Source organism: Perca flavescens, chromosome 20 (assembly GCF_004354835.1).
Source record: "Perca flavescens isolate YP-PL-M2 chromosome 20, PFLA_1.0, whole genome shotgun sequence".
Lineage (NCBI taxonomy): Eukaryota > Metazoa > Chordata > Actinopteri > Perciformes > Percidae > Perca > Perca flavescens.
In genome coordinates, this window is record NC_041350.1 from 15,418,407 (window position 1) to 15,442,437 (window position 24,031).

General features: G+C 38.1%; 2 protein-coding genes across 10 annotated transcripts in view; one reads left to right on the forward strand and one right to left on the reverse strand.

The window, feature by feature from the left end:
* c20h14orf180 (chromosome 20 C14orf180 homolog) overlaps positions 1-4,620 on the forward strand; it is a 163,946-nt gene extending 159,326 nt beyond the window's left edge. For 8 of the 9 annotated variants that reach the window (XM_028565376.1, XM_028565383.1, XM_028565380.1 and 5 more), the window contains 4 exons: positions 413-576; positions 718-850; positions 2,314-2,340; positions 2,787-4,620. In XM_028565376.1, coding sequence (XP_028421177.1) covers positions 413-576; positions 718-850; positions 2,314-2,340; positions 2,787-2,992 — 530 coding nt within the window. In that variant the 3' untranslated portion in view covers positions 2,993-4,620. The remainder of the gene's footprint in view (positions 1-412; positions 577-717; positions 851-2,313; positions 2,341-2,786) is intronic. The other variant, XM_028565384.1, reaches the window with a different exon arrangement.
* LOC114546545 (transmembrane protein 179) lies at positions 4,281-16,005 on the reverse strand. The gene is made up of 4 exons (XM_028565385.1): positions 15,681-16,005; positions 15,117-15,254; positions 14,943-15,021; positions 4,281-5,621 (listed from the first exon to the last, which is right to left on the reverse strand). Exons 1-4 carry the CDS (start codon positions 15,980-15,982, stop codon positions 5,448-5,450), a joined length of 693 nt encoding a protein of 230 aa, XP_028421186.1. The 5' UTR covers positions 15,983-16,005; the 3' UTR covers positions 4,281-5,447.
* Between the last annotated feature and the right edge of the window lie 8,026 nt (positions 16,006-24,031).

A 24,031-nucleotide genomic window follows, 5' to 3' on the forward strand; every position in this document is an offset into this window, starting at 1 on the left:
ACACACACACACACACACACACACACACGTACACACACACATATATATAATTTGTCGTCGTTCGACTGGTCATGACTGTTATCCAAGATGGCAGCCGCATGTAAACATTAACTCTACTGTCTATATAGTCTATCTTTGTAATAAACTGTCTGTACACTTACAAAGTTCTCAATGCTTTGGTTTGCATGTAGGGACCCTCATTATGGTCCTCATTTGACTGTCTTTGCATCTGTCTTAACTTACTAAGCACTCCACCTGGCACTGACAAAGTTAACGCTGGCGTCTTGTCTAAGATACATGTTTAACTTTGTATGTTTAACTTCACTTCATAGTTTATCTTCAGGGCAGGGTGCACGCTCCTGTGTAAAGCAGCACTAGATCACTACTCATGTGTGGTCATGGTTCTTACTAGATTCCCTGGGTCAGTGTGTGTCTGCACTGTCCAAACACTTCGCTGCTGCAGAGTCCATCAGAGACACCGTCAACTGTATTCCTCATTCCCACCGGGAGAAACACTCAGAGGTCCGCCACAGAAAGGACACCCACCACCAACAGGAGGACGCACCGAAACCTATGGTAGTGTTCACAACACCAGTAGAAATCTTCACCAGTGTTTGTTTGCAAAAAATCTGTTCCTACCAGCTGTTTGTTGCCTGTCTTTGAAATTCATCAGGAGCTTGTTAAGAGTGTACTCATCCTGAGCTGTATCTGATACAGGTGACCAATGGCAAAGTCCCCACCTCAATTCTAAAGAGGCCAAGTCCCAACTACGGGTCAGACACAGAACCCAACCACAGACGGAAAAGCGAAAGGAGGGTTCGATTCAGGGAGCCAGAGACCACAGTACATGGTGAGAGAACAGAAAAGTAGAGGTGTGACGAGAGCTCATCCCATGGGGTAAAAAGTATCTCGCAAGATTGCTAGCTTGTAAGTGCAGAGCAGCAGCCAGCATGACGGATGAGTCTGACTTTAACCTCGAAATTAGCATAGAGGATCCCCCGGCCCGTTCTCCAAAGTTGACTCTGAGTTAGCTTTTGCAGAGCAATAGCGGAAGATGAACCCAGCGTTAGAACGTTAGAGAGTACCGCAGCTCTCCCTCTCCCTCTCCCTCTCCCTCTCTCGGCCGAGACACACGGACTCTCTGTCCTATTTAAAATTAGTTGGGAGGCGGACAGCAAACCTAACTTCACTTTTAATGATATTAAACAAAGAAAACTGCTCTCCCTTCTTCCTATAGGCTAATGGTCATAAATCGATTCTAGAGTAGCCTATTTCCTATGCTGCAATAAATAAAATGCAGAGGAGGCGAAAATCATCTGATGAGTGTTTAATGTAATTTGTTTGTGCTTTAGAACGTAATCACCGTGAAACAATAAAATAAGCTTTATTTCTCTCTGTCTACTAAATGACAAATGCAAGTACAAAACAATTGGTCTCAACTAGCCTACTGCCAGAAAACACTTGGTTATGTAACCATGGTTCTTTAAGTGAAGAGACTATCTCACCACCGTACGGAGCCAGTTATTTGAGTTTGTGGCAAAACCTTTAAGTGCTTGTTTTTCATTTTGTAACTTGATTGAATAAAGGACTATTTTACCAGTTTTATTTCTTCATTTAAGTTTTTTTTTTTAAATAGTGTTAAAATCTCGTCTCATCTCGATCTCGTGAACCCAATCTCGTGTCTTCTCTTGTGAGCTGGGTGTCTCGTCACACCCCTACAGAAAAGTAAACAGTATGTAACGGATATGAATAATTGTGTGTGTGTGTGTGTGTGCAACTAGAGAGAACATGCTGCCCTCTGGTGCTCTTATACCTCGACCAAACTAGTCCAGTGGCTTCATATCACCAATATTTTGTGCAGCCTGTCTATGTCAGCGCTACACTTACAGAAGCGTGAATAAGGGAATGTATTCATACATTAACAATATGAGCATTTGATTGTTTATTTTTTTTAAATGTCTTTGAAATTTGTGCAATCCCAGATTGCAGAGGGGCCCTTAACCCATATGTAACAGCAGTGTATGCCCTGCACTTAGCAGTAAAGAGAAAAGACAAAATGCAATACAACATCCTAACATCATACACTATTGTGCTTCGGGGAATATGTACTATTTAAAAATAATAAAATGCTGTGAGACTCCCAAACATGAACAAGTGATTTACACTTCGTAATTAATTATGCATGCAAATTAGGCACCATGGAGTCTGTTCCATAGAGATAGTGGAGTTTATGAGGGCACAGCAGCTGGTTGGTAACTGCTGTACATCACATAGGTTGTTGATTGACTGGCCTCTTTTCTGTCGGTTTCACAGACATTCCTTACTGTGACTGTTTAGGTGGTAAGTCGAGTGTTGAAAAGTGTTCAGATTCACTATGTTAATGTGCATGAGAAACACTACACTTTTTTTCTAGTCTGGTGGATGTAAATAGGTGTGGGGAACGCATTTGGAAAAAGGTTTTAGGGTTAGTTGTAATGTAAAAGGTGTAAATTAAATCAAATCACTTTTTTTATTAACTTTGTTGCCTGCCATGCAAAATGGAGTTGAGCCTTTCACTGTCACTCCCTTTTTGGAACACAGAGAGCACCAGGTTGTGTGACAAGGCCTCCACTACACTGTATATACTGTATGTAGTCACATTAAATCCACCATCAAAAACTTCTCCTCCTCTTGAGGTCTTGACTTTGTTAGGTCAACAGGAAAGTGAGAGATCTGTGCATGTGACAATTCAAATGCTCATTTACGAATCAAAACTGTGAAAAACTAGTATTGTTTTTTCTTTGTAGCCTATGAAACGACACCATCCCACCCCCACCTCGCACTGTTCACTTGCCTCTTCCTCCTGATGTCATTCCTGGGCGTGGCCATGTACTGCACAGACCGGCGGCGCCCACAGCGAGTGTGCGAAGAGCTGGAAGCCGCTCTGGCCATCTACCTGCTGCATATGAAAAAGCTTCTGTGGGGCTGCTGGATATGGCTGACCATGCAGTGACTGACGCCAACCAGAGGCGGAGACATAGAGCCTCCTTTAATTTTTTCAGACCCCTCTTTTTTTTCTCTCTGAAGCGGAGCCTAGGCCAACAAACACCTCAGCCTTTTGTCAAGGCTCTGTGAACTGTCTGTGGTGTTGAACCACTCTCGCAGTGACCAAGGGAAAAATATGTAATCCCAGAAATATGTAGCTTCCATGTCTGTACTGTATGTACATATGTGCTAAGGAGGTGGGCACGCCACTCCTTAAGTTATGATTTTGCACATCTGCAATGTTGATGCTCACGTATAACAATCACCTAATCACCACAACCATTGGATACATGTCACAGTCTATTGTATGTGAGTAAATGTTTCCATGGAATGCAAATATTTATTTTGTTAATGATACATGATTTGTGTATATCAAATATTACACAGAACTGAATGTGTATGTATATGGTTCAATATACTAAGGACTATCACAATATTCAGCCTTGTAATTTTGCACATAAATGAATGTAGAGAATGTTTGGAAACAGCTTTGATTAGCACGCCGCACATTCGAGAGGAGGGCAAACGGATGGAAGCACAAATGTGTGAACTGTTGGAGTTTGATCCATGAGGAAGAAAACACAGGGCTGCATCACTTCACAGTACCAGGTTAAATAACTAACAGATGAAAAACACCTCTTTATTTACAGACTCTCTGGTCTTTGTACAACTGACTGTCCTTCAGCAGACTCCTAGCTACACTGAGGAGAATATCTGCAGCACAATGTTATGAATTCTCTCTCCTTATCTATTGTCCGAAAGAATATACTCAAACTGAATGAATGCTAATGCTTTTGACAGTGTTTCTCCTTATAACCGCTTGAATCCCACAAAATATCCTTTATCTTAAATGGTATTTATTCTTCTATACTGTATATCTGCATCTACGCAAATATCCAACTTTCAATTATTTTAGATTTTTTTAACTTTTTGTTACCGGTAACATTTCTATTTAAAAACAATAATATTCAGGTTTAAATCGTGATGTCAAATGCTTGTCAAGCTTTGGACAAATGTATGGATGGACAAATATTTGCAATACGTATAAAAACATGTTTAATTTTATTAAGTTCATTACTACTAATATGAGGCCAAACACAGAAATATAACAATCACATTCTGTATGTTATTGTATGAGTCCCTTTATGAAATGAAGCAAATAAGTCAGACCACACAAATGGATTATAGGAATTAAAGGACACAGTGATGCACATCCCACAGACCTCTCATTATGAGCAATAAGACACATCACATAGTTTCCAGTAAAACATTTCTCTTTATATAACAGATTTCAGGGAACTCAAAAGGAAATAGGTTTCGCATTTGAATGTCAAAGCAATATAAGGCTAATAACGCCCGTATAGAAGAAACACTCTCGACTCTGTACTGTCAAACTAAATTGTCATTGGCAATAAACAATACCCAGTGAACTTGTGTCCTGCATATGCACATTTAGCTTAGAAGCTGCATTTCATGGCTGTCCAGACGTTTATGGTCACTTTGAAAGAAGTGCCTTTATGGAGGGTTTTCTTAGTTCCTACCATTTTTATGATTTCAATTGTTTTGAATAAAACTGTCATTGCCTATCAAAGTCAAGAAGGTGATTTGCTTTCTTTCTGTAATATCTGAAAATAAGTGAGTGTGTGATGTGTTTGTAACCGGGAGAGAAAGCATGCGGGTACATTTGTGCGTCTACTCACAGTAATACAGTATATTGGTTTTGTAGCCTATAAAGTGTGAAGGAGAAGCCTAGGTTACTCTATGGCACAAAGAGGATTTGTTTGTTTTTTCTCTCACACAGATTGCTAAAAGTATTTTTGGACTGGCTGCCCCATACATGAATGTTCTGAACTACAATTTTAAAACACCTTTGCAGCTGCTGATGAAATAGTGAATGCACTGCAACAGCACACAAACATCCTTTCTTGGGAACACATTTATTGGTGTATAAAACAAAATAACCTTTCTTTACATCTAAAAACCACCACCCTATTAATTTGTCATGCATTAGGTCCATGCAGAGGTTTCACAAAGACAACATGATCGATCGGCCAATCTGTCTGAGCCATTAAAACTGTGTTGCTAGCTAGAAATTCATGAGTTGAAAAACTTGGTGTGAGTTTCCATTTACTGGTTTAATACTGTTGGAGCTGAATTACGGTTGTGTGTGTTGAAGAGGAATGCACACAGTGAATAAGCTCAATAAAGCAGTATTCCTCAAGGATTAACTACCATTGGGAGATTTTTTTGAGGGAAAATCAATTATCTTTGGAGAACAAAGCTAAAACCTTGCATTTGATTCAATCCATGATTAATGAGAGCAAATATAAATTTGAATGTCTACAGAGGCAAACATTGGTGTTTCTCATGGCAGGCAAGAGTACTGTATGATTGAGTGTGAGTGTTTGTGCGTGCTCTGGTTTCTAGATCAGGCCGGTCTTGAGGTCAGATTTGCGACGCGAGGAGCGGCCGAGCAGCAGTTCCTTCTCATGGATCAGACTGTCCAGCAGGTCCTCTTGTCTGTAGTTGTAGTAGACCTTCAGGAAGGCCATCACTGCAATCCCAAGCCAAGTGAGCCATGCAGCCCACAAGCCAAACTGATGGACGGAAGGAAATTATTGTAAATATGACTGAGATTCTGGATTTTGTTGAACTATGAACAATATTAACTAAGAAAAGAAAAGAAAATTGCTAAAACTAAACTGGATTGCTGGCATAATTGCGTAAGAAAAAGGTGACGTACTGAGAATAGTTGGAAATGTGGGAATGGTTTTAATTAGTATAAATTTCATTGAAATGTTGAATAATACCAGAAATGTATTAAACAAAAGTGGAATATTTTAAGTAAAAAAAAAAAGTATTGCATGTTGAAATGTCATAGTATAGGTTTGTCAAAAAAAGTGATATAAAGTCATTATAGAATAGAATGTCCAAAAAAAGTCATAGTATTGTAAATTAAAAAAAAACATTGTATATCATATAGAAAAAGTGATAAAAAAGTCATAGTATAGTATGTCGAAAAAAGTGACAAAAAAGTCATAGTATAGTATGTCGAAAAAAGTGATAAATAAGTCATAGTATATCATGTAGAAAAAAAGTGATAAGTCAAATTTTTATCAAATGTCGAAAAAAGTGATAAAAAGTCATAGTATAGTATGTTGAAAAAAAACATTAAAAAGTCATAGTATAGCATGTCAAAGTCATAAATAAGTCATAGTATATCACGTAGAAAAAAAGGGATTAAAAGTCATAGTATAGTATGTCAAAAAAACATTAAAAAGTCATAGTATAGTATGTTGAAAAAGTGATAATAAAGTCATAGTATAGTAAATCAAAAAAGTCATCGTATATCATGTAGAAAAAAAGTGATAAAAAAGTCATAGTATAGTATGATGAAAAAAGTAATAGAAAGTCATAGTATAGTAAGTTGAAAAATTCATAGTATAGAATGTCAAAAAAGTGATAAAGTCATAGTACAGTATATCATGTAGAAAAAGTGATTAAAAAGTCATAGTATAGTATAGGAATAGTAAGGATTAAAAAAAGTAATAATAGAGAAGAAAAATGTGACAAAAAGTCATAGTATAGCGTGCTTTAAAAAGTCTAGTATGTGTCAAAAAAAGTGATATAAAAGTCAAAGTATAGAATGTGGAAAAAGTAATTAAAAAAGTCATAGTATAGCAAGTCGAAAAAAGTGATGCAAATTATAGTATAGTATGTAGAAAAAAGTGACAAAAAAGTCATAGTATAGTATGTCAAAAATAGTCATAGTATAGCATGTTGAAAAAAGTGATAAAAAAGTCATAGTATAGCATGTCGAAAAAAGTGATGAAAAAATTATAGTATAGCATGTCGGAAAAAGTGATAGTGTAGTATGTTGAAAAAGTCATAGTATAGTATGTCAAAAAAAGTGATAATTAAGTCATAGTATAGTATGTTGAAAACAGTGATGAAAAGTCATAGTATAGCATGTTGAAAAAAGTGATAAGAAAGTGATAGTACAGTATGTCAAAAAAATTGATAAAAAGTCATAGTATGTCGAAGAATGTGATAAAAAGTCATAGTTAGCATGTTGAAAATAGTCATAGTATGTAAAAAAAGTGATAAAAAAGTCATAGTATAGCATGTTGAAAAAAAGTCATAAATAAGTCATAGTATAGCGTGTTGAAATAAGTCATAGTATATTATGTCAAAAAGTGATAAAAACAGTCATAGTATAGTATGTCAAAAAGTAATAAAAAGTCATAATATAGTATTTCGAAAAATGTGATAAGAAAATGATAGTATAGTATGTCAAAAAAGTGATAAAAAGTCATTGTCTAGCATGTTGAAACAACTAATTAAAAAAAGTAATAATAGAGAAGAAAAATGTGACAAAAAGTCATAGTATAGCATGCTTTAAAAAGTCTAGTATATGTCAAAAAAAGGGATATAAAAGTCAAAGCATAGAATGTGAAAAAAGTAATTAAAAAAGTCATAGTATAGCAAGTCGAAAAAAGTGATGCAAATTATAGTATAGTATGTAGAAAAAAGTGACAAAAAAGTCATAGTGTAGTATGTCAAAAATAGTCATAGTATAGCACGTTGAAAAAAGTGATAAAAAAGTCATAGTATAGCATGTCGGAAAAAGTGATAGTGTAGTATGTCGAAAAAGTCATAGTATAGTATGTTGAAAAAAGTGATAATTAAGTCATAGTATAGTATGTTGAAAACGCTGATGAAAAGTCATAGTATAGCATGTTGAAAAAAGTGATAAGAAAGTGATAGTACAGTATGTCGAAAAAATTGACAAAAAAAGTCATAGTATGTCGAAAAATGTGATAAAAAGTCATAGTTAGCATGTTGAAAATAGTCATAGTATAGTATGTAAAAAAAGTGATAAAAAAGTCATAGTATAGCATGTCGAAAAAAGTGATACAAAAATCATAGTATAGTATGTCAAAAAAAGTGATAAAAACTGATGTAGTATGTCAAAAAAGTCATAGTATAGTATGATGAAAAAAGTGATTAAAAAAGTCATAGTATAGTATGCTGAATAAAGTGATAAAAAATGTCATAGCATGTCAAAAATAGTATGTTAAAAAAAGCATAGTATAGTATGTCAAAAAAGTGATAAAAAGTGATAGTGTAGTATGTCAAAAAAGTCATAGTATATTATGATGAAAAAAGTGATGAAAAAAGTCATAGTATAGTATGTTGAAAAAAGTGATAAAAAAGTCATAGTATATATGTCGAGTATAGCATGTAAAAAAAAAATAAAAAATAACTGCAGGATTACCCTAACCCATTTGAATACTCAATCGGAGACGAGACAGCAGATCTCATATTTCAGACACTGCTTGTTACGGGTGAGGGAAGTAGAGGACCTAAAATGCAGAGAGAGCAGGCAAGCAGGCAGGCAAACGTTGACATGGAGGATTTAATAAAAACAAAAAGCGGCAGTACAAAGACTGGAAAACTCACAAAAAATAAACTGACGGGAAAAACATAGGCAGGAGCAAACTGACGCAGGCACAAACACAAGGCACAGGGAGGAAACACAAGGGCATGACTACAAAACAATCTGACACAAGACAAGGGGAACACAGAGGCTAAATACATGAGGTGATGGGTAAATCAGAAACAGGTGAGACAACAGGTGAAGCACATCAGGGCGGGGCAGGACAATCAACAAAGGCGGGAAACAGAAAGCAAAGCTAGACATGACAAGACAGAAGACCAGACTATCAAAATAAAACAGGAAGCAGAACAAACAGACAAAACATGACATAACCCAAATTCAGACACTTGACACAACACTAGGCAACACAAGGGATAACAGAGAACACAGGAACAAACCAAAACACACAAGACACAGAACAGAGTACATCAACACAACAGGGAACAGAAAGTTACAGAAAGTGCAGACACAAAACACTGAAACCATAACACTGCAAAGTTATACGTTGTTTGTCGGGCTATTTCGTTATTAAATTCACACAACTATATAAAGCTCAAATATAGGCAGTTTTACAAAAATTGATGGCTAATTGCAAATTTGGTAAGACGTGTCGGACTTTAGCTAGGAGCTCCACACAGTCTGACGAGAAAGCGGCAACCTCCATACCCAGTGAAAGTCACCGTTTCCTTGGTTACTGGACTACCGGGGCTCGGGGCTCCGCGGAGCGCCGGCATAACTAGAGTAGCTATATTTACAGTTTGAATTTCGTCACGCCACTTATATAACATCTACCCCAAGGTCTGATAAAGCTAAAAATGGTGTCCAATTTCAATTTAATGCATTTTTGTGAATTCCAGAGGAATTCTAAGATCCCCGATCGTTTGTTCAAATAACTCAACACACATATCCATTATAAGATTAACTGGAACTTGTGGTAAGAGATTGTGGGCGTAAAAAGCTCGCTGACCGCGCTCTCACTCACACACACCGGCCATTTAGCAGGAAGAGGGGAGGGAGAGCAGCGAGCTGCAGGCCCTGGAGCTCTGTCAGGGCAGCAGCGTTTGGTAGTCCATTAACCCAAAAAAATGTGACTTTGCCCAGGTACGGAGTGCCGTGGGCTGCCAGCCGTGACGGAGCTCCATCTAGCTCACAGCAGGCCGGGGTCTGTGAAGGAGGGCAGGCCGGGCAGCGAGGCAGCAACACAGGCAGCACCAGCCGCTGAACTACGACACACAGTCGGATAAAATTTGCAATTAGACATCAATTTTCGTAAAACGGCACATATTTGACCTCTACATAGTTGATTTCTTGCATAAAAAAGTCTCTGAAGTGAAAATAGCAGATGAAAAATGAATACAATTTCTGAGATCTGCACGACCTATTCAGAAGACTACCTACTCTCTGATCAGTGGTGTAGCCTATGTTAATGTTTGGGCGTGACAAAGAGAGAGACTAGAGCCAAAAAAGGAGGAGCCACAGAGTTGACGTCAACTCAGTGGTTAGATGAGATTCGTCCGTTTTCAGAGGCAGTTTCAAATTGTGAGATTTGCAGAGGAAAGAGGTGTCAATGGGATTTTGAGGTTCTATGTATGTCCTATTTACCCACTAAACTGTCGTTATTCAATTATGACAAGGTAAAATCGGTTTTGCATTCTATCACCCCTTTAAAAAAATCATAGTATAGTATATCAAAAAAAGTCATAATATAATACATTGAAAAAAGTCACAGTATAGTATGTCGAAAAAAATTATAGTATGGTATGTAGAAAAAAGTAATAAAAAAGTCATGGTATTGTATGTTGAAAAAAATCATGGTATAGCATGTCGAAAAAAGGGATAAAATGTAATAGTATGTATGTCGAAAAAAAAAGTCATATACAACATACATACCAGGGCTTGACATTAACTTTTTGAGGCACTTGTCCTTCGGACAAGTACATTTACGTTTCACTTGTCCATGCATAAAAGTCACTTGTCCGGGTAAAGATTCATCATTTTATAAAAAAAATTGTGTTTTGCTAATGCAGAATTTGAACAAACCATTGAAAGCATCCAAACACTATCAACATTAATACAATTCTGTTGAAACAGTAGAAACAAACGTGCCCCAACAATAGATTTTCCCTTCAACAAGAAAAAAGGATCTCCAGACTCCATAATACAAAGTAATATGTTGCACGCTGGTGTGCAGAAGTTAATATATTGAGATTCTAATTCAATATTTTAAAGTTTGTCATTACTTTCAGATTCCTAGTCAATATTCTAAGTTACTTAGTCAATATATTGAGATACTAAGTCGATACTTTGAGATATTGAGTCAATATATTGAGATTGTAAGTCAATATTTTAAATGTTCTTATTGGTTTGAGATTCTTTGTCAATATTCTGAGTTACTAAGTCAATATATTGAGATACTAAGTCAATATTTTGAGTTAAATCAATATAGTGAGATATTAAGTCAATATATTGAGATACTAAGTCAATATTTTGAGATAAGTCAATATATTTAGATACTAAGTCAATATTTCGAGATAAATCAATATATTGAGATACTGAACAATATAGTGAGATATTAAGTCAATATTGAGATACTAAGTCAATATTTTGAGATAAATTAATATATTGAGATACTAAGCCAATATATTGAGATTCTAAGTCAATATTTGACATTTTCTCATTACTTTGAGATTCTTAGTTTATATTCTGAGATACTAAATCAATATTTTGACCAGAGGTTGTGGTGACTTGAACTTCTACTATATCTAAAATAATTTTGTAGACATAACAATGGAATTTGCCACTAAATGTTGGTGTTAACTTTTTTTATACAATTTCACAAATTTCTACCCGGCAGAGGCTGATTTACCGAAAGGATCCTTTTAAAAAGGTGTAGCTACTTTACAGTTGATTATTACCTGATATTTAATCTGCATATTATTTTTATTATTTTTGTTCAAAAAGGAGCAAAAATACGACATATTACGGCTTGTTTATTGCTAAGGAAAAATTAAATGATTTATTAAAAATGTAACAACAATAACTTATAAAAATAACTTATCTCATCAGTAAGTTCCTGTTAAACGACAAAAACAACCACTGGATAGGAAAAAGGGTATTTTACAACAACTTTGAATGCAGCACGACGCTGGCGGGGCGAATTTCAAGTGAACGCAACATCTGTGTTTTTCCGACAACAGCAGCGGCACACTGTCATATGTTCCTCTCCAGTGAAATACAGACATACTTTTACACAGTTTAGCTTTCAGCATTTTAACTGTTTACTCCAGCTGCTAGCTAACGATAGGCTAACGTTACTTGCTGTTGAGTGTAGTGTTAACTAGCGTAACATGCGGCGATGTTTAGGTTGCCTCTAACGTCCGTTTTCGGAGCATCCGAGAGGGCAGGCATTTCAGTGGCACCGCGTTGCAATTCGGTCCGGTAGATAACGGTTGTTAAGGCACCTGTGCCGTATTAGCACCGGGTCTCTCCTTTTCTGTCAACAATGTGACGAGGAGGTAACGTTAAGGCGGAGTTAGTTAGCAAGCTAACGTTAGCTAACGTTAGCTAACTAACACCGGCAGGTTCACCGTGCTTTCATGCTGCATTGCTTACAGAGAACGAGCTGAACAGCGGGCTGGGTCTAACGTTAGCGGTCCGCTGACCGGGATTGCGGGGGAAAGAAATTATCGTTTCAAATCGGTAACATAGACGTAATGAGTGGCACATGTGAACTAAAATGGCATTTTAGTTTGTTTGAGTTTTAACTTGTCCAGTGGGACAAGTAAATTTCTCTTCCACTTGCCCTACAAAAAATCCACTTGTCCCGGACAAGCGGACAAGCCTTAATGTCGAGCCCTGCATACTACTACGTTTTTATGTTGAAAAAAGTAATAATATAATAATATCGAAAAAAGTCACAGAATAGTATGTCAAAAAAAGTAAAAAAAATGTCACAGTATGTTTATTGAATAAAGTCATGGTATAGTATGTCGAAAAAAGTCATGGTATAGTATGTCGAAAAAAGGGATAAAAAGTCATAAAGTATGCTGAAAAAGTCATAGTATAGTATGTCAAAAATGACATAAATCACAAATGAATAGTATAATGTGTTGACAAAAGCCATTAAAAAGTCGAAAAAGTCATAGTATAAAATAATGAAAAAAGTCAATGTATGGTATGTTGGAAAAAGTGATAAAGTAATATGTTGAAAAAAGTGATAAAAACGTCATGGTATAGTATGTCGAAAAAAAGTTATAAAAAACTCATAGTATAGTATATCAAAGAAAGTAATGATATAGTATGTCGAAAAAAAGTTATAAAAAACTCATAGTATAGTATATCAAAAAAAGTAATGATATAGTATGTCGAAAAAAGTCATAAACTCATAGTATAGTATATCAAAAAAGGCATTGTATACCATGTCGAAAAATTATTAAAAAAGTCATAGTATAGTATGTCGGAAAAAGTCAATGTATAGTATGTCAAAAAAATTGATAAACTCATAGTATATTATGTTGAAAAAAGTCATAGTATGGAACTTTTCTGCACATGGTCTGGGAGTGTGAACAGGTACATGAGTTCTGGAATCAATAATATCTGATGTGATAGGATGTCGAATTCCTGCTGACCTGATTGTTTTGTTACTTAATGACGACTCTAAATTACACCTGCTTGGGAGACAGAGGAACATTTGGCTAGCCGGCTCAACTGCAACTAAGAAAATGATAGCTCAGCGCTGGCTCTCCCTCACTCGCTTTGTATAAAACAGTGGTTGGCATACTTTCTGGACATAGTTATGCTCGAGCTCTCTACAGCAAGGATTATGTATGTTGGCATAAAAAATAAAATAAAAAACCCAATAAAAAGTTGATCATAGTATAGAATGTAAAAAAATCATAGCATAGTATATAAAAACCTCATAGTATATATATATATATATATATATATATATGTCAAAAAAGTGATAACAAAGTCATAGTATAGCATGTCGAAAAAGTGATAAAAAAGTCGGTATGTCGAAAAAAACTGTATATTATGTCGAAAAAAGAGATAAAGTCATATTACAGTATGTCGAAAAAAGTCGTAGTATAGTATGTCAAAAAAAGTCAATGTATAGTACATCGAAAAAAGTGATAAAGTTATAGTATAGAATGTTTTAAAAAAAGTCATAGTAATGTATGTAAAAAAAAAAATGAAAAGGGCCAGGCTGGAATGAGTATCAAACATGGGTCTGAGTCCACAGTGACTACTTGCTGGTTGCCTTTGGCAGCAGTGCTAACCACTCAGCCAGTGTGCCACTAAAGAATTTATGTCGAAAACAGTGTTAGCATAGTATGTCGAAAAAGCCGTTAAAAAGTTACAGTATAGTATGTCGAAAAAAGTGATAAAAAAGTGATCGCATAGTATGTCAAAAAAGTGATAAAATAGTCATAGTATGTCGTAAGTGATAAAGTCATGGTATGTATGTCGAAAAAGTGATTAAAAAAAAGTGTTAAAATAGTCATAGTATAGTATGTCATAAGTTATAATAAAGTCATGGTATGTATGTCAAAAAAGTGATAAAAAAAAGTGATGGTGTAGTATCTGAGATTAACTGAATGCACCCTGGTAAATGTCCCATTGAAGAAGCCTGAAAACAGCCTAAAGAATACCTGGTATCAATATAATGACCTCACCGTGAGCACCAGAAAGCATTTGCGAAAATATTGATATATAATTTGCGTGGATAAAGTGAAAAGTAATGTGGTTATATCAGCAATTTGAAAAACTGGTACTCTGTGCTTATGTCCAGAAATGTCGAGTTTGTTAAAGGAGGGCTGTCAATGAAGGAATGTTTGTGGCTCTTGTCATTCGGAGGCTCACTGAGCCAAATGTACAAGTCCTTTTGCTTAAATGAGCACAATGGCTGAAAGTAGACAAGTATATCTACGTTTTGACGTATAAATGGTGTATGAGAAGAAGGAATTGTGGCCGTGAGAGCAAGTTAAAGAGAAAGTTCAATGTTATCTCTCCTCTGCACTGTAGATGTGACATCACCCACACTGAGCAGTCCTTAAAAATGCAGAAAAAGCCTGAAGTAGCACCAAACTTAAAATGTGAAAACACAAAACTTGTAAAAGATATCAAAGAGCTAATTCTGAAGGTTTTATGAATAGTTTAAAGTTTGAATGACGTTTGTAGGTGAAGGTATGTGGGAGCAGTAGCATTTAGAAGTGGAAGAAGCCTGGAGAGGATTTAAAGATTGCTCCATTGACTTTCAATGGAAAAAGAAAAAAGCTTAATATTGTAAAAGCTATAAATGGTGGAAAAAGTTGAATACAAGCACAAATATCCTTAAAGAGCCGAACATTTTAATATTTGAATGGTTTTTGTAGCTGAAATCATGCAGAAGTAGTAAGCGACCGAAAATTGTACGGAAGAATCAGTTAACAATACTGTGAATGCTGCTGAATCAGAATTCACGCAATAATAGTCTTACCTGAGCTATAGCAAACTGGTCGTAGAAAGCAGAGTTGTCCAGGCCGAGTTCTAGATCAGTGTCCTGCAGGTCCTCGCAACTATAGTATGACACACATTAGCTGGTGTTTAGGAGGACCTCTGCACTGTATAATGAGATTGTCTGAAAAGTTGAGTTTGTGGGCTGCTCTCTCACCTGCTGGGCATGGTCCCACCCTCGGTGATGGAGTCGCACCACATGTTGAAACCCACGCTGACAATGGTGCTGGACAGGAAGACTGTGAACACCGCCAGGGAGCTGATCAGCAGGTTGAGAAAGGCGTTGAATATGGAGCTGCGGACAGTTAGAGCAGAAATTGATAAAACTGAAACACAGTTGGGCCTACATCACCCAGCATGATTTAGTTGTCTGTGATTAATAGTGTCTTCCAGTCAAACATGAAATTATATATAGAGACACATGTTGGAAATACTGTATGTGAGATTTTGATTGTTCAAAGGCAACACAAGTAGCCTATATCATCTATATAATGGAGGATTGGAGGAATGGACGATTCTATGGCATTTATCATCATACCTATAGGCCTATTACATGCAGTCTATGATTCTGCCAGAATAGCGCGCACATACAGCAGGGGCGTGGGAGATGGACAGAAAAAAACACATTTACATTAAGCCGTTATCATGTCCTACTGAGCTTATGTTATGGTGCTAGTACTGAATTGCGTAGAACGAGCACTGTAAGTGAACGGTCACTCACTCATCGTGTCCTTTGCACAGAAAGAACAGCAGCCTCCATGCCTGCACTGCGGACAGGATGAGTGACGTTATCCCGACAAAAGTGATGAAGCTGCAGGAGGACTCGGGTCCCCACTCCTCCACGATGAAGCGCTGCTTCGACACCGTGATGTTCTCGTTTTGCCACATACCCCGCGTGAAGAGCAGGCATTTCCCTCCGAAATCCTCCGTGTTTTCAGACAGAGGCACCACGGCGATGAAACCAAATACGAAGGATAAAAAATAAAGGATGCATTGGGCAAAAATTAAATTATCGAGGGCCATTTTTCTGTCTGCCTCTTCTGCTCTCTGTGTCCTGGAGAAACTGCGGCTGCGCAGTGGAGGCATCGGTGAGCGGAGGCGCAGCATCAAATCAGCAAATGAATGAGCAGGCTGAGGCCTGTGGCTCTCCATCTTATCTGCATCCAGGCGGTGTAGATCTTCTCTGGTGTTCCCATTTGCAACACAAGTATTTAAGTTAATTATGACATTTAACCCCTTAAGTTTTTACCCCATAAGGACAATTCATCTGATAGGCCTACCCTACTGGCTGACAGCATCGCATAGGCTATGGTGTTTCAGCATTGTAAATATCATAGACAGTATATGGTAAATACCCCCAATATTCACAAAGTAGCCTACAAAATGGTGACGCTACGCTGTAAATCAACATAATAGTATAGTAGGTCCTATGTCATAAAAATGTCATAATAAAGTAATATTAAAGTATGTGATAAAAGATCATAACAAAGTCATAGTATAGTATTCTTATGGTAGACTCGTTACTGAAGATGCAGCTATTCTGATATGTTCATTCAGTGGCTTTAATGCAATCATGCCCTTGTTTACTCAAACACACACACACACACACACGCACACACACACACACATACACAAATTAGAGTTATGGTTTGTTTATACATGGTGACAGACCTTAAGGAAGGGCAGGTAGCTGTCACAGCCATCTGACATGCTTCACTGAGCCCATCTGGTGAGATAGCCAAGGTGTCTTGCAACCTTTCTTGGCCACCCACCCCCTCAAAGTGCTGTATGAAAAGCCTGCTGCTCACAGTGCCCTCCAGTGTGCAAGTCAACTGCATATTCAGACAATCATTGCCTTGATGTAAAGTCTACAGATGCTGCAAAATGTTGGGATGAAAAGACCTTTTGTCTTTAGAGGCTGGCACTGAGTTATTTTGCGTCCGGAAATATTAATCTTACAGCAGTTTCCTGGGAAATATCCCGTGCAACACAAAGACAAGGATTTATACGAAAGCTTCCCAGATATCAGACGGCTATTTGTATCCATCATACAAACTGCAGCATTTTGCATCCTCTCCCTTGCACATGATTTATGTGTCATTTTGCTGTACCAAAGCACTCTGATTTCCATGATGTTATCAGCTCTCAGATTAGCTTGAGTCATTGTGTGTGTGTGTGTGTGTGTGTGTGTGTGTGTGTGTGTGTGTGTGTGTGTGTGTGTGTGTGTGTGTGTGTGTCTGTGTGTGTGTGTGGTCGTGGTCGTGGTTTGCTTTTTACCATCACCATTGCTCTGGCAGATGTTTATTCTTGGGTGTATGATAAATTGTCCAGATTAGTGATTTTCTGTAATAAATTACTTTTCAGTTCAGACCTTTCTGTTGATACATTATCACTGGAGTATTGTACTGCTTGTGAAACAGCAATTTCTCCTTTTTCTAATAGAAATATTCAATTTCAGAACAGCAAAAAGTTATTTTTAAAAATGTGGAAGGAACCATAACTATGCTGCCATGCTTATGTTTTCTCCTGTTAGAATTCATCTGGTATCAGGTGCTGCCACACCTGCAAGGTCACAGGTAAAGGCCTAACAACTCCATAAGGCATTCCTCCTTACACAAACAGGAGATTACATGCACAGCCACACAGACACAACTCCAAACCCACACTTTTAAATAATACAGCATGTGTGGGCTCGCAAACTGGGAACCCAGGGGAGACCCAGAGCAGAAGTGTGTCAAGCTGAAATATGTGTTAAGTTATTCACCCTCACAACAAGCCACCAAGGGAGGGTGGGAGGGAGAGTGGAGGATGCTAACCCAAATGCAGTCCCTTGGCTCTGTGCAAATATGGGGAGCAATGGGCAGCAGAAAGCATTGGGAGGTCATCCATTTTTCATGAGTTACAATGGCAGCAAAGCAAACATCCTTTGAGTGAAGAATCTAAAGTGCAGAATCATTTTCAAGGACACATCACTGTGTGTAGTGCATTTATGTTTCAAATGGACCAACATGCCAGATTATTGTGACCAGATAATAAAAATACAAAACATAAGCCAAAAAATATCTATTTTTACTAGAGTTTTAATTAGCAAATATTTAATAATGTACGTGTATCAATAATTCCTGAGTAACTCATTATTGAGTGTTTCTGACACTTGGTATTACAGTGGAAGAAAAAGGGTGTGGCAGGACATCTGACTAGATGATTGATGAGGAAGAAGACATCAAGGTGAAAAGTCTATGTAATGATCATCAAGCTTGTCACATGATCAGTAAGTTCATTTTGGTGTGAGTTAATCCTTACAGTATTGCTTTAGGTTAAAAATGTATTTCTGAATCAAAGGAAAGATGCATAATTTTAAAAGACGTAGAGAATATATTTCATTCAGTTCAGTTCTCGTGCGCTGTCCTGTGTCATAGATGCGCTAAATCTTTATGCTCTCTTCACTCATTTTCTTTTCCTTAATAGTGTTCTCACACTTCTTATGGCACCTTGTGAATCCTTCCCCAAACTACTCCAACCTGTGGGCTCCTCTTTGTCTCCCTGTAACACAAAACAACAGCAAAAACAGACCCAATTACAGCCTCATATCCTGGGCAGTGATGTGGAAGGCCTGGTGAAATATCCTGTACCCATTAATCTTTCCCCAGGGGGGCGCAGGAGACTGGGATCACTGATTAAATGCTCCTAATAGAGGCCATTCGTCTCCCCTCGTTTCTAAATGCAACATCACCCAACACTACTACTCCCCGCCTCTCTCTGTGCAAATATTGGTATTTTCATAAAGACAGCAAAGTCGATAATATTTCATTTTGTGATATCTTTTTAAGCGGGCAGGATCTCTTTTTGAGCTTCTACGATTTGATCGATGACTTTGTTTTCACCACGGTGAATATCTCATTTTCAACTGTGCCACAATAATCATCATAAACAGTCATGCATGAGGTCATATGGGACGAGATCAAAATGTATAGTTTACACTAATAACTATGTTTAATATCCAGATTTTAGCCACCCTGGCATTAAACAGATGATAGTTTGATCAGCAAGGGTTTGTCTTAAACTAATTTTCACACATTAGTCATTAAATATCTCTCTGTCTGCCAATTAAGCAAATCCTACACAGCATCATTTCTGGACTGGTTGAATGATTAAATAACATTTCTTTCAAAACAACCCCCTGGAAACACACACTCACACTGAGACTTCAAGTTAATTGATGTAATGCATTCATTACAAACATGCACCGTACAACCAAAATAGATTGGCTGGTACAGTATAGGCTATTTAGGCCCAAGGTATAATCATCATAACTTAACATAGCCCAATTAAGTTTTACCTGTCAAGCTCCATATGGTCCCCAATTCTGAACAAAATAATTAGGTGACTGCAACCCAATCAAACAATTATCCAATGATCAAACCGCAGTAAAACAATTACCTGGTCATATCCCTGCAATAATATTACAGCGCTTAGCAGTGTAATGGTCAGGTCAACGCACAACAGTAAAATTATGTAATATAAATAGATAACTAGTACATCAGCGACAGATATTGTATTTTTGACAAATAAATAATAGCTTAATTCTGTGGTATTTCATGCACATTTGACTCTGTACTTCAAGATACAATACAATTAATTCATATCCCCTGAAATACTGTCTTCATATTTAGAAAATGACATCATTGTAGGCGGAGATCTTAAAAGCAATGGTGTTTATGCTGGAGGACAGGAGAAAGAGGGATGAAGGGTAGTAAAGAGGGCACCTGCTGGGCTGTGATGAAGCAACATCTCCAGGGACCAGAAATGAGATCATCCAAATCAGAGGTGCTGTCAAGCTTTTTAACTGGAACAATAGTGACCCCTACTGGCCAGACTGGCTTTTATCTCCTTATGATGAACACCCACAGCTTCAATAGAAGCCATCTCTGCTGTCCCCTTTTTGCTTTGCAGTGAAGTTCATAAAGTCGTAGGAATATGGTTGGCCTAGTGCAAGAGAAGGCCTCTTATTATCTGTGAATAAACAAAAACACAACCGTAAATAACATAACACAATAACCGTAATTACATTGTCTAAGTTGTAATAATGCATTGCTGGAAACACATCACACACAATAGATGTTTGGTAAACTGCCGATCTGACACTATTCTTTTAATCTCTCTTATGTCTTTAACCCTTATCCCAGTGACAAGGTTGGGGCATCAGTGTGGGGCAATAGGCCGTAGATCCCTGAGGCCCAGTGGTGATCAGCACAACCCAGCAGATGGAGGGAGGTCTGCTTGCAGTGGTAGACAGTACACCCCCCCATAGAAAGCATGAAGGAGGGAGTGAGGAAGAAGGGGTTGTTTTATGGATGAATGACTGCTGCAGCAAGGTTAAGGGAACCAATCTCTGACACTTCACTTCCTCGCCAGTCTCCCTCTCCTAGCAGCCATGACCCCCTGCCTTTGGTACATGTACCTGTGTCCTGCACCCTGCAGTGAACATCAGCCCCTCTGACATATAATTATGTCTGGCCAGAACACAAACACAAATTATGCATCCGACATGCAATGACATGAATGGGGTTTTTAATTAGCATATTGCTAATGACCATTTGCAATGTTTTGGTAGCTCTAAATGTCAATAAGGCAACTGGTAGCACATATTTCATTATCTCTACAGACCAGTTAACACCATGTGGTTGCATATGTTTGTATGTGGGTTTATATGTATTGTATATAGTATTGTTTATTTGAAATAATAATAATAATAAAAATCATCCAAAATTCTTCACCTGATGGGATAGCTGCTCCTGGCTCTGTAGCAGATAGAAGGCCAGTGGAAGCTCTACAGGTTTCCGGGTCCTGTTTCCACGAGCTGCCCATTTTGCAACGATTGAGCCAGGCTGAGGTGCTCTGGACACAGGGTTCATCTGTTTTTAATTGGGCTTTGGGGGCGTTCTCGTTGGTGATGTCAGAAGGAGCAGAGGTGGTTGTGATGTTGCAGGTTAGGCTGGGGGTCTGAGGGATACCAGAGATCTGAAGCTGTGTGGGGAAAATAGAGCTACACATGGGGGTGAGAAGGGCAATGTCCTGCTGAGCGGTCCCTGCTGAGACCCCTGGGCCACTGGCTACATGATCCTCTGGCAGAAGGCTCTGAGGAAGGTCAGTCAGCATGTCCTGAGTGGTTTCAGGCACAGGAAAGGTCTTGATTGAAGCATCCCACTGCTTCCTCTTGCTGGTGATGCTCATATGTTTTCTGGGCACATACGGTGTAAAGCATTACACATGAAGAGACCCATTTATATTATATATATATATATATATATATATATATATATATATATATATATATATATATATATATATATATATATATTAAAGACAGATATTGCCTACCTGGTGACGTTCTTCCAGGAAACAGCCTGCTTCACTAAAACCGAAAATCTGTGAAGGGATGCAATACGATTGTTCTTCTTGGCTGAGTGGCAATGCAGATCTCCACAAATCTGTGACATCAGGGGGACCATGAAGGATTTCTTCTCCTTTACAGCAAGATATTTTCTCAGCTGATAAAAGTCGATGCAGTGATGTTAACATTAAGTAAACCACAGCTTAGTATGATATATTTTTGTCCCTTCAGTTGGATGCACCTACACACCGTAGTCAGGTGAGTGGAAGCTGTGACTCTCCACCTGGGGCTCACATAGGGAAGGCGCTGATTGGCTGACCTCATTACTGTAGAACTGAGGGGGAAGAAATAATGTGCAACTGGACCATAGGTAAACAATATATTATGTAGTTTTAATTTACTCACCAGTGTTAGGTGCACCATAGGTATAGTGTGTGATAAGATGACCTCTGACCTGTTGTTGTGTACAGGAAGTGTTTCATCCATGGAAATTCCTGAAACTGCATCACTGAAAAGATCCTCGCCTGAGAAAACATCTGTCTGAACATCCTCTTCTCCCTCTAGGAAAGAGTTCAAGTTTCTCTTTATCTTATGACTGCCTCTTAATGTGAATGGTGTGAAAATAAAATTCAACACGAAGATTACCCTCTGCAAAAAGCACCAGATCTACCAAAACGTCTTTGTTCAAGTTGCCCAGAAAAAAAGGGGTCTGTGGCGCCATCTAGTGTCATTGTCAGCTCAAGGCAATCTGGGAAGGCGTCACCATCAACTGATGAAGGGGTTCCACTCTTTTCTTCAAAGAAAAAACATTCATGTTGTTGTGGTCAACACATGCATTATTGGACAGGCCGTTCCTCTTCTGGTTCATCTGTATGTACTGTTTGCTTCGTTTCTTCTACCATGTCCATTGGGGAGGGGCTGGGCGTGAGGTGACGGAGAGCCTGCGTTGACAGAAACATCTCTCTGCTGTTCGATTTTCTCTCTGTGTGCGCCGGCCACACCACCTCACTGGAATAAAGAACAGAGAAATTATCTGCTGAGTTCTCTGGGGTACTGAACATATTTTCAACCTCTGCTGTCCACATGCCATCTACAACTACAGTACCTTATCTTGGGATGTGGCTTCCATCACAGCCTTTCTGAGTAGTTGGACCAGTTCCTCTGGGGACACTGTGTTGACTCTCTGGGCCTGATACAGTTTGGCAGACAGCGGGCAGGGTGGCCTTCCTGCAAATAATTATGGTTAAATTTAATGTAGTTTATTCTATTTGGATACCATTTAAAATTCATTTAATCTGCCTTACTTTTGTTCATCAGTGGCAGCTGTGACCCTGTAGTCCCATTTACAGTGCCTCTGGCACCCTGTTAAAAAAATTAGGTAAAAAAAGTAATTTCAAGGCTGAATATGTTGCATATGTTTCGCTGTATTACAAGACATTCACCTACATTGCATTTTGCAGGGATGCACGTTAAAGTCTCTGCACATAGACCAAGTCAATTACAAGCCTGGAGGAGGTACATGACCACGTTGTCACATTCTGTGTGGCCTCTCTTCAGCAGAGCCCAGGCTTCAGAGACACAACTGGAGACCAAATACATTGTCAACGACACACAGTAAGACAATAAGTGATGATTCAACATATGACTGGCTAGCCATTAATGTACCAGAATGTACCTGTTTAGAAGTAACACATCTGCACAGAGCTTAGCATCCTCAGTGCTCTGGTCTAGTGGAGGTACCTTAACACCAACTGAGGCTGCTTGCCCTGCGGCTTAGAAATAACTCCATGGAAGCCTGGGTAGAATGTAACATTACATAAAGCAGCATTCTGAGTTTTTTTTCGACTTACATTTAATATGTCAGTTATACCTCCCCTACTTGTGATCAAGAAATAAACTGGCACATTTCTTACCATCCATGAAAGAATATTGTCTTTCAAAAGAGAGGTATACTGTAGATTCATCCCTATAAAGTGGCACAGTGGAGCATTATTACATTAATCATAAGCACTACTCAAGTGGCCCATTAGTGTCACCTGCAGTCCATTATGGCTGCTGAAACAGACGCTAATGTAATCAACAGGATGGTTAAGTGGCCCCTGAATTGCACTCACATCACAGTCAGCATGCACATGCTCATTTTAATGACTTAAATAGAATCAGCCACTCCCCTAATGTAAAAATCTATTTTGCTTCTTGGTTATGTACCTTGATGTGTCCATGATCAAGCATCCAGAAAGCCCTGATATGTTGGGAAAAGCTGGAAGGAATAGTACAAGCGTGGCAGAAAGATTTAAAGAGGTCATCCTTGCACTGCAGGAAGTTCGCCAAATCCAGAATAAAGTAGATGAACTGTGATACATAAACGTTAAGAACTAATAACCGGAATCAAATACACAGTATTTATTAATAAAGCAGAACAGAGCACGATAGAAGAAAAAAGAATTTGTTGATGATGTATTTGGATGGATACGAGTGCTTGGATTGACATGTTGTCGATATGAGGCACCAGCACGAGCTTTAGCATGGCCTGCAGATTAGGAGGAGGATAGCAATGGTCTGTGCAGTCTTCAGAAGTCCAAATGCACCCATGTTGTCTGTCCAGCTGAGTCACCATACCCTGTATCAAAGTGTATTCATTTCTCCTCTCTCCTATCTGATCAAACATAATAAAATAG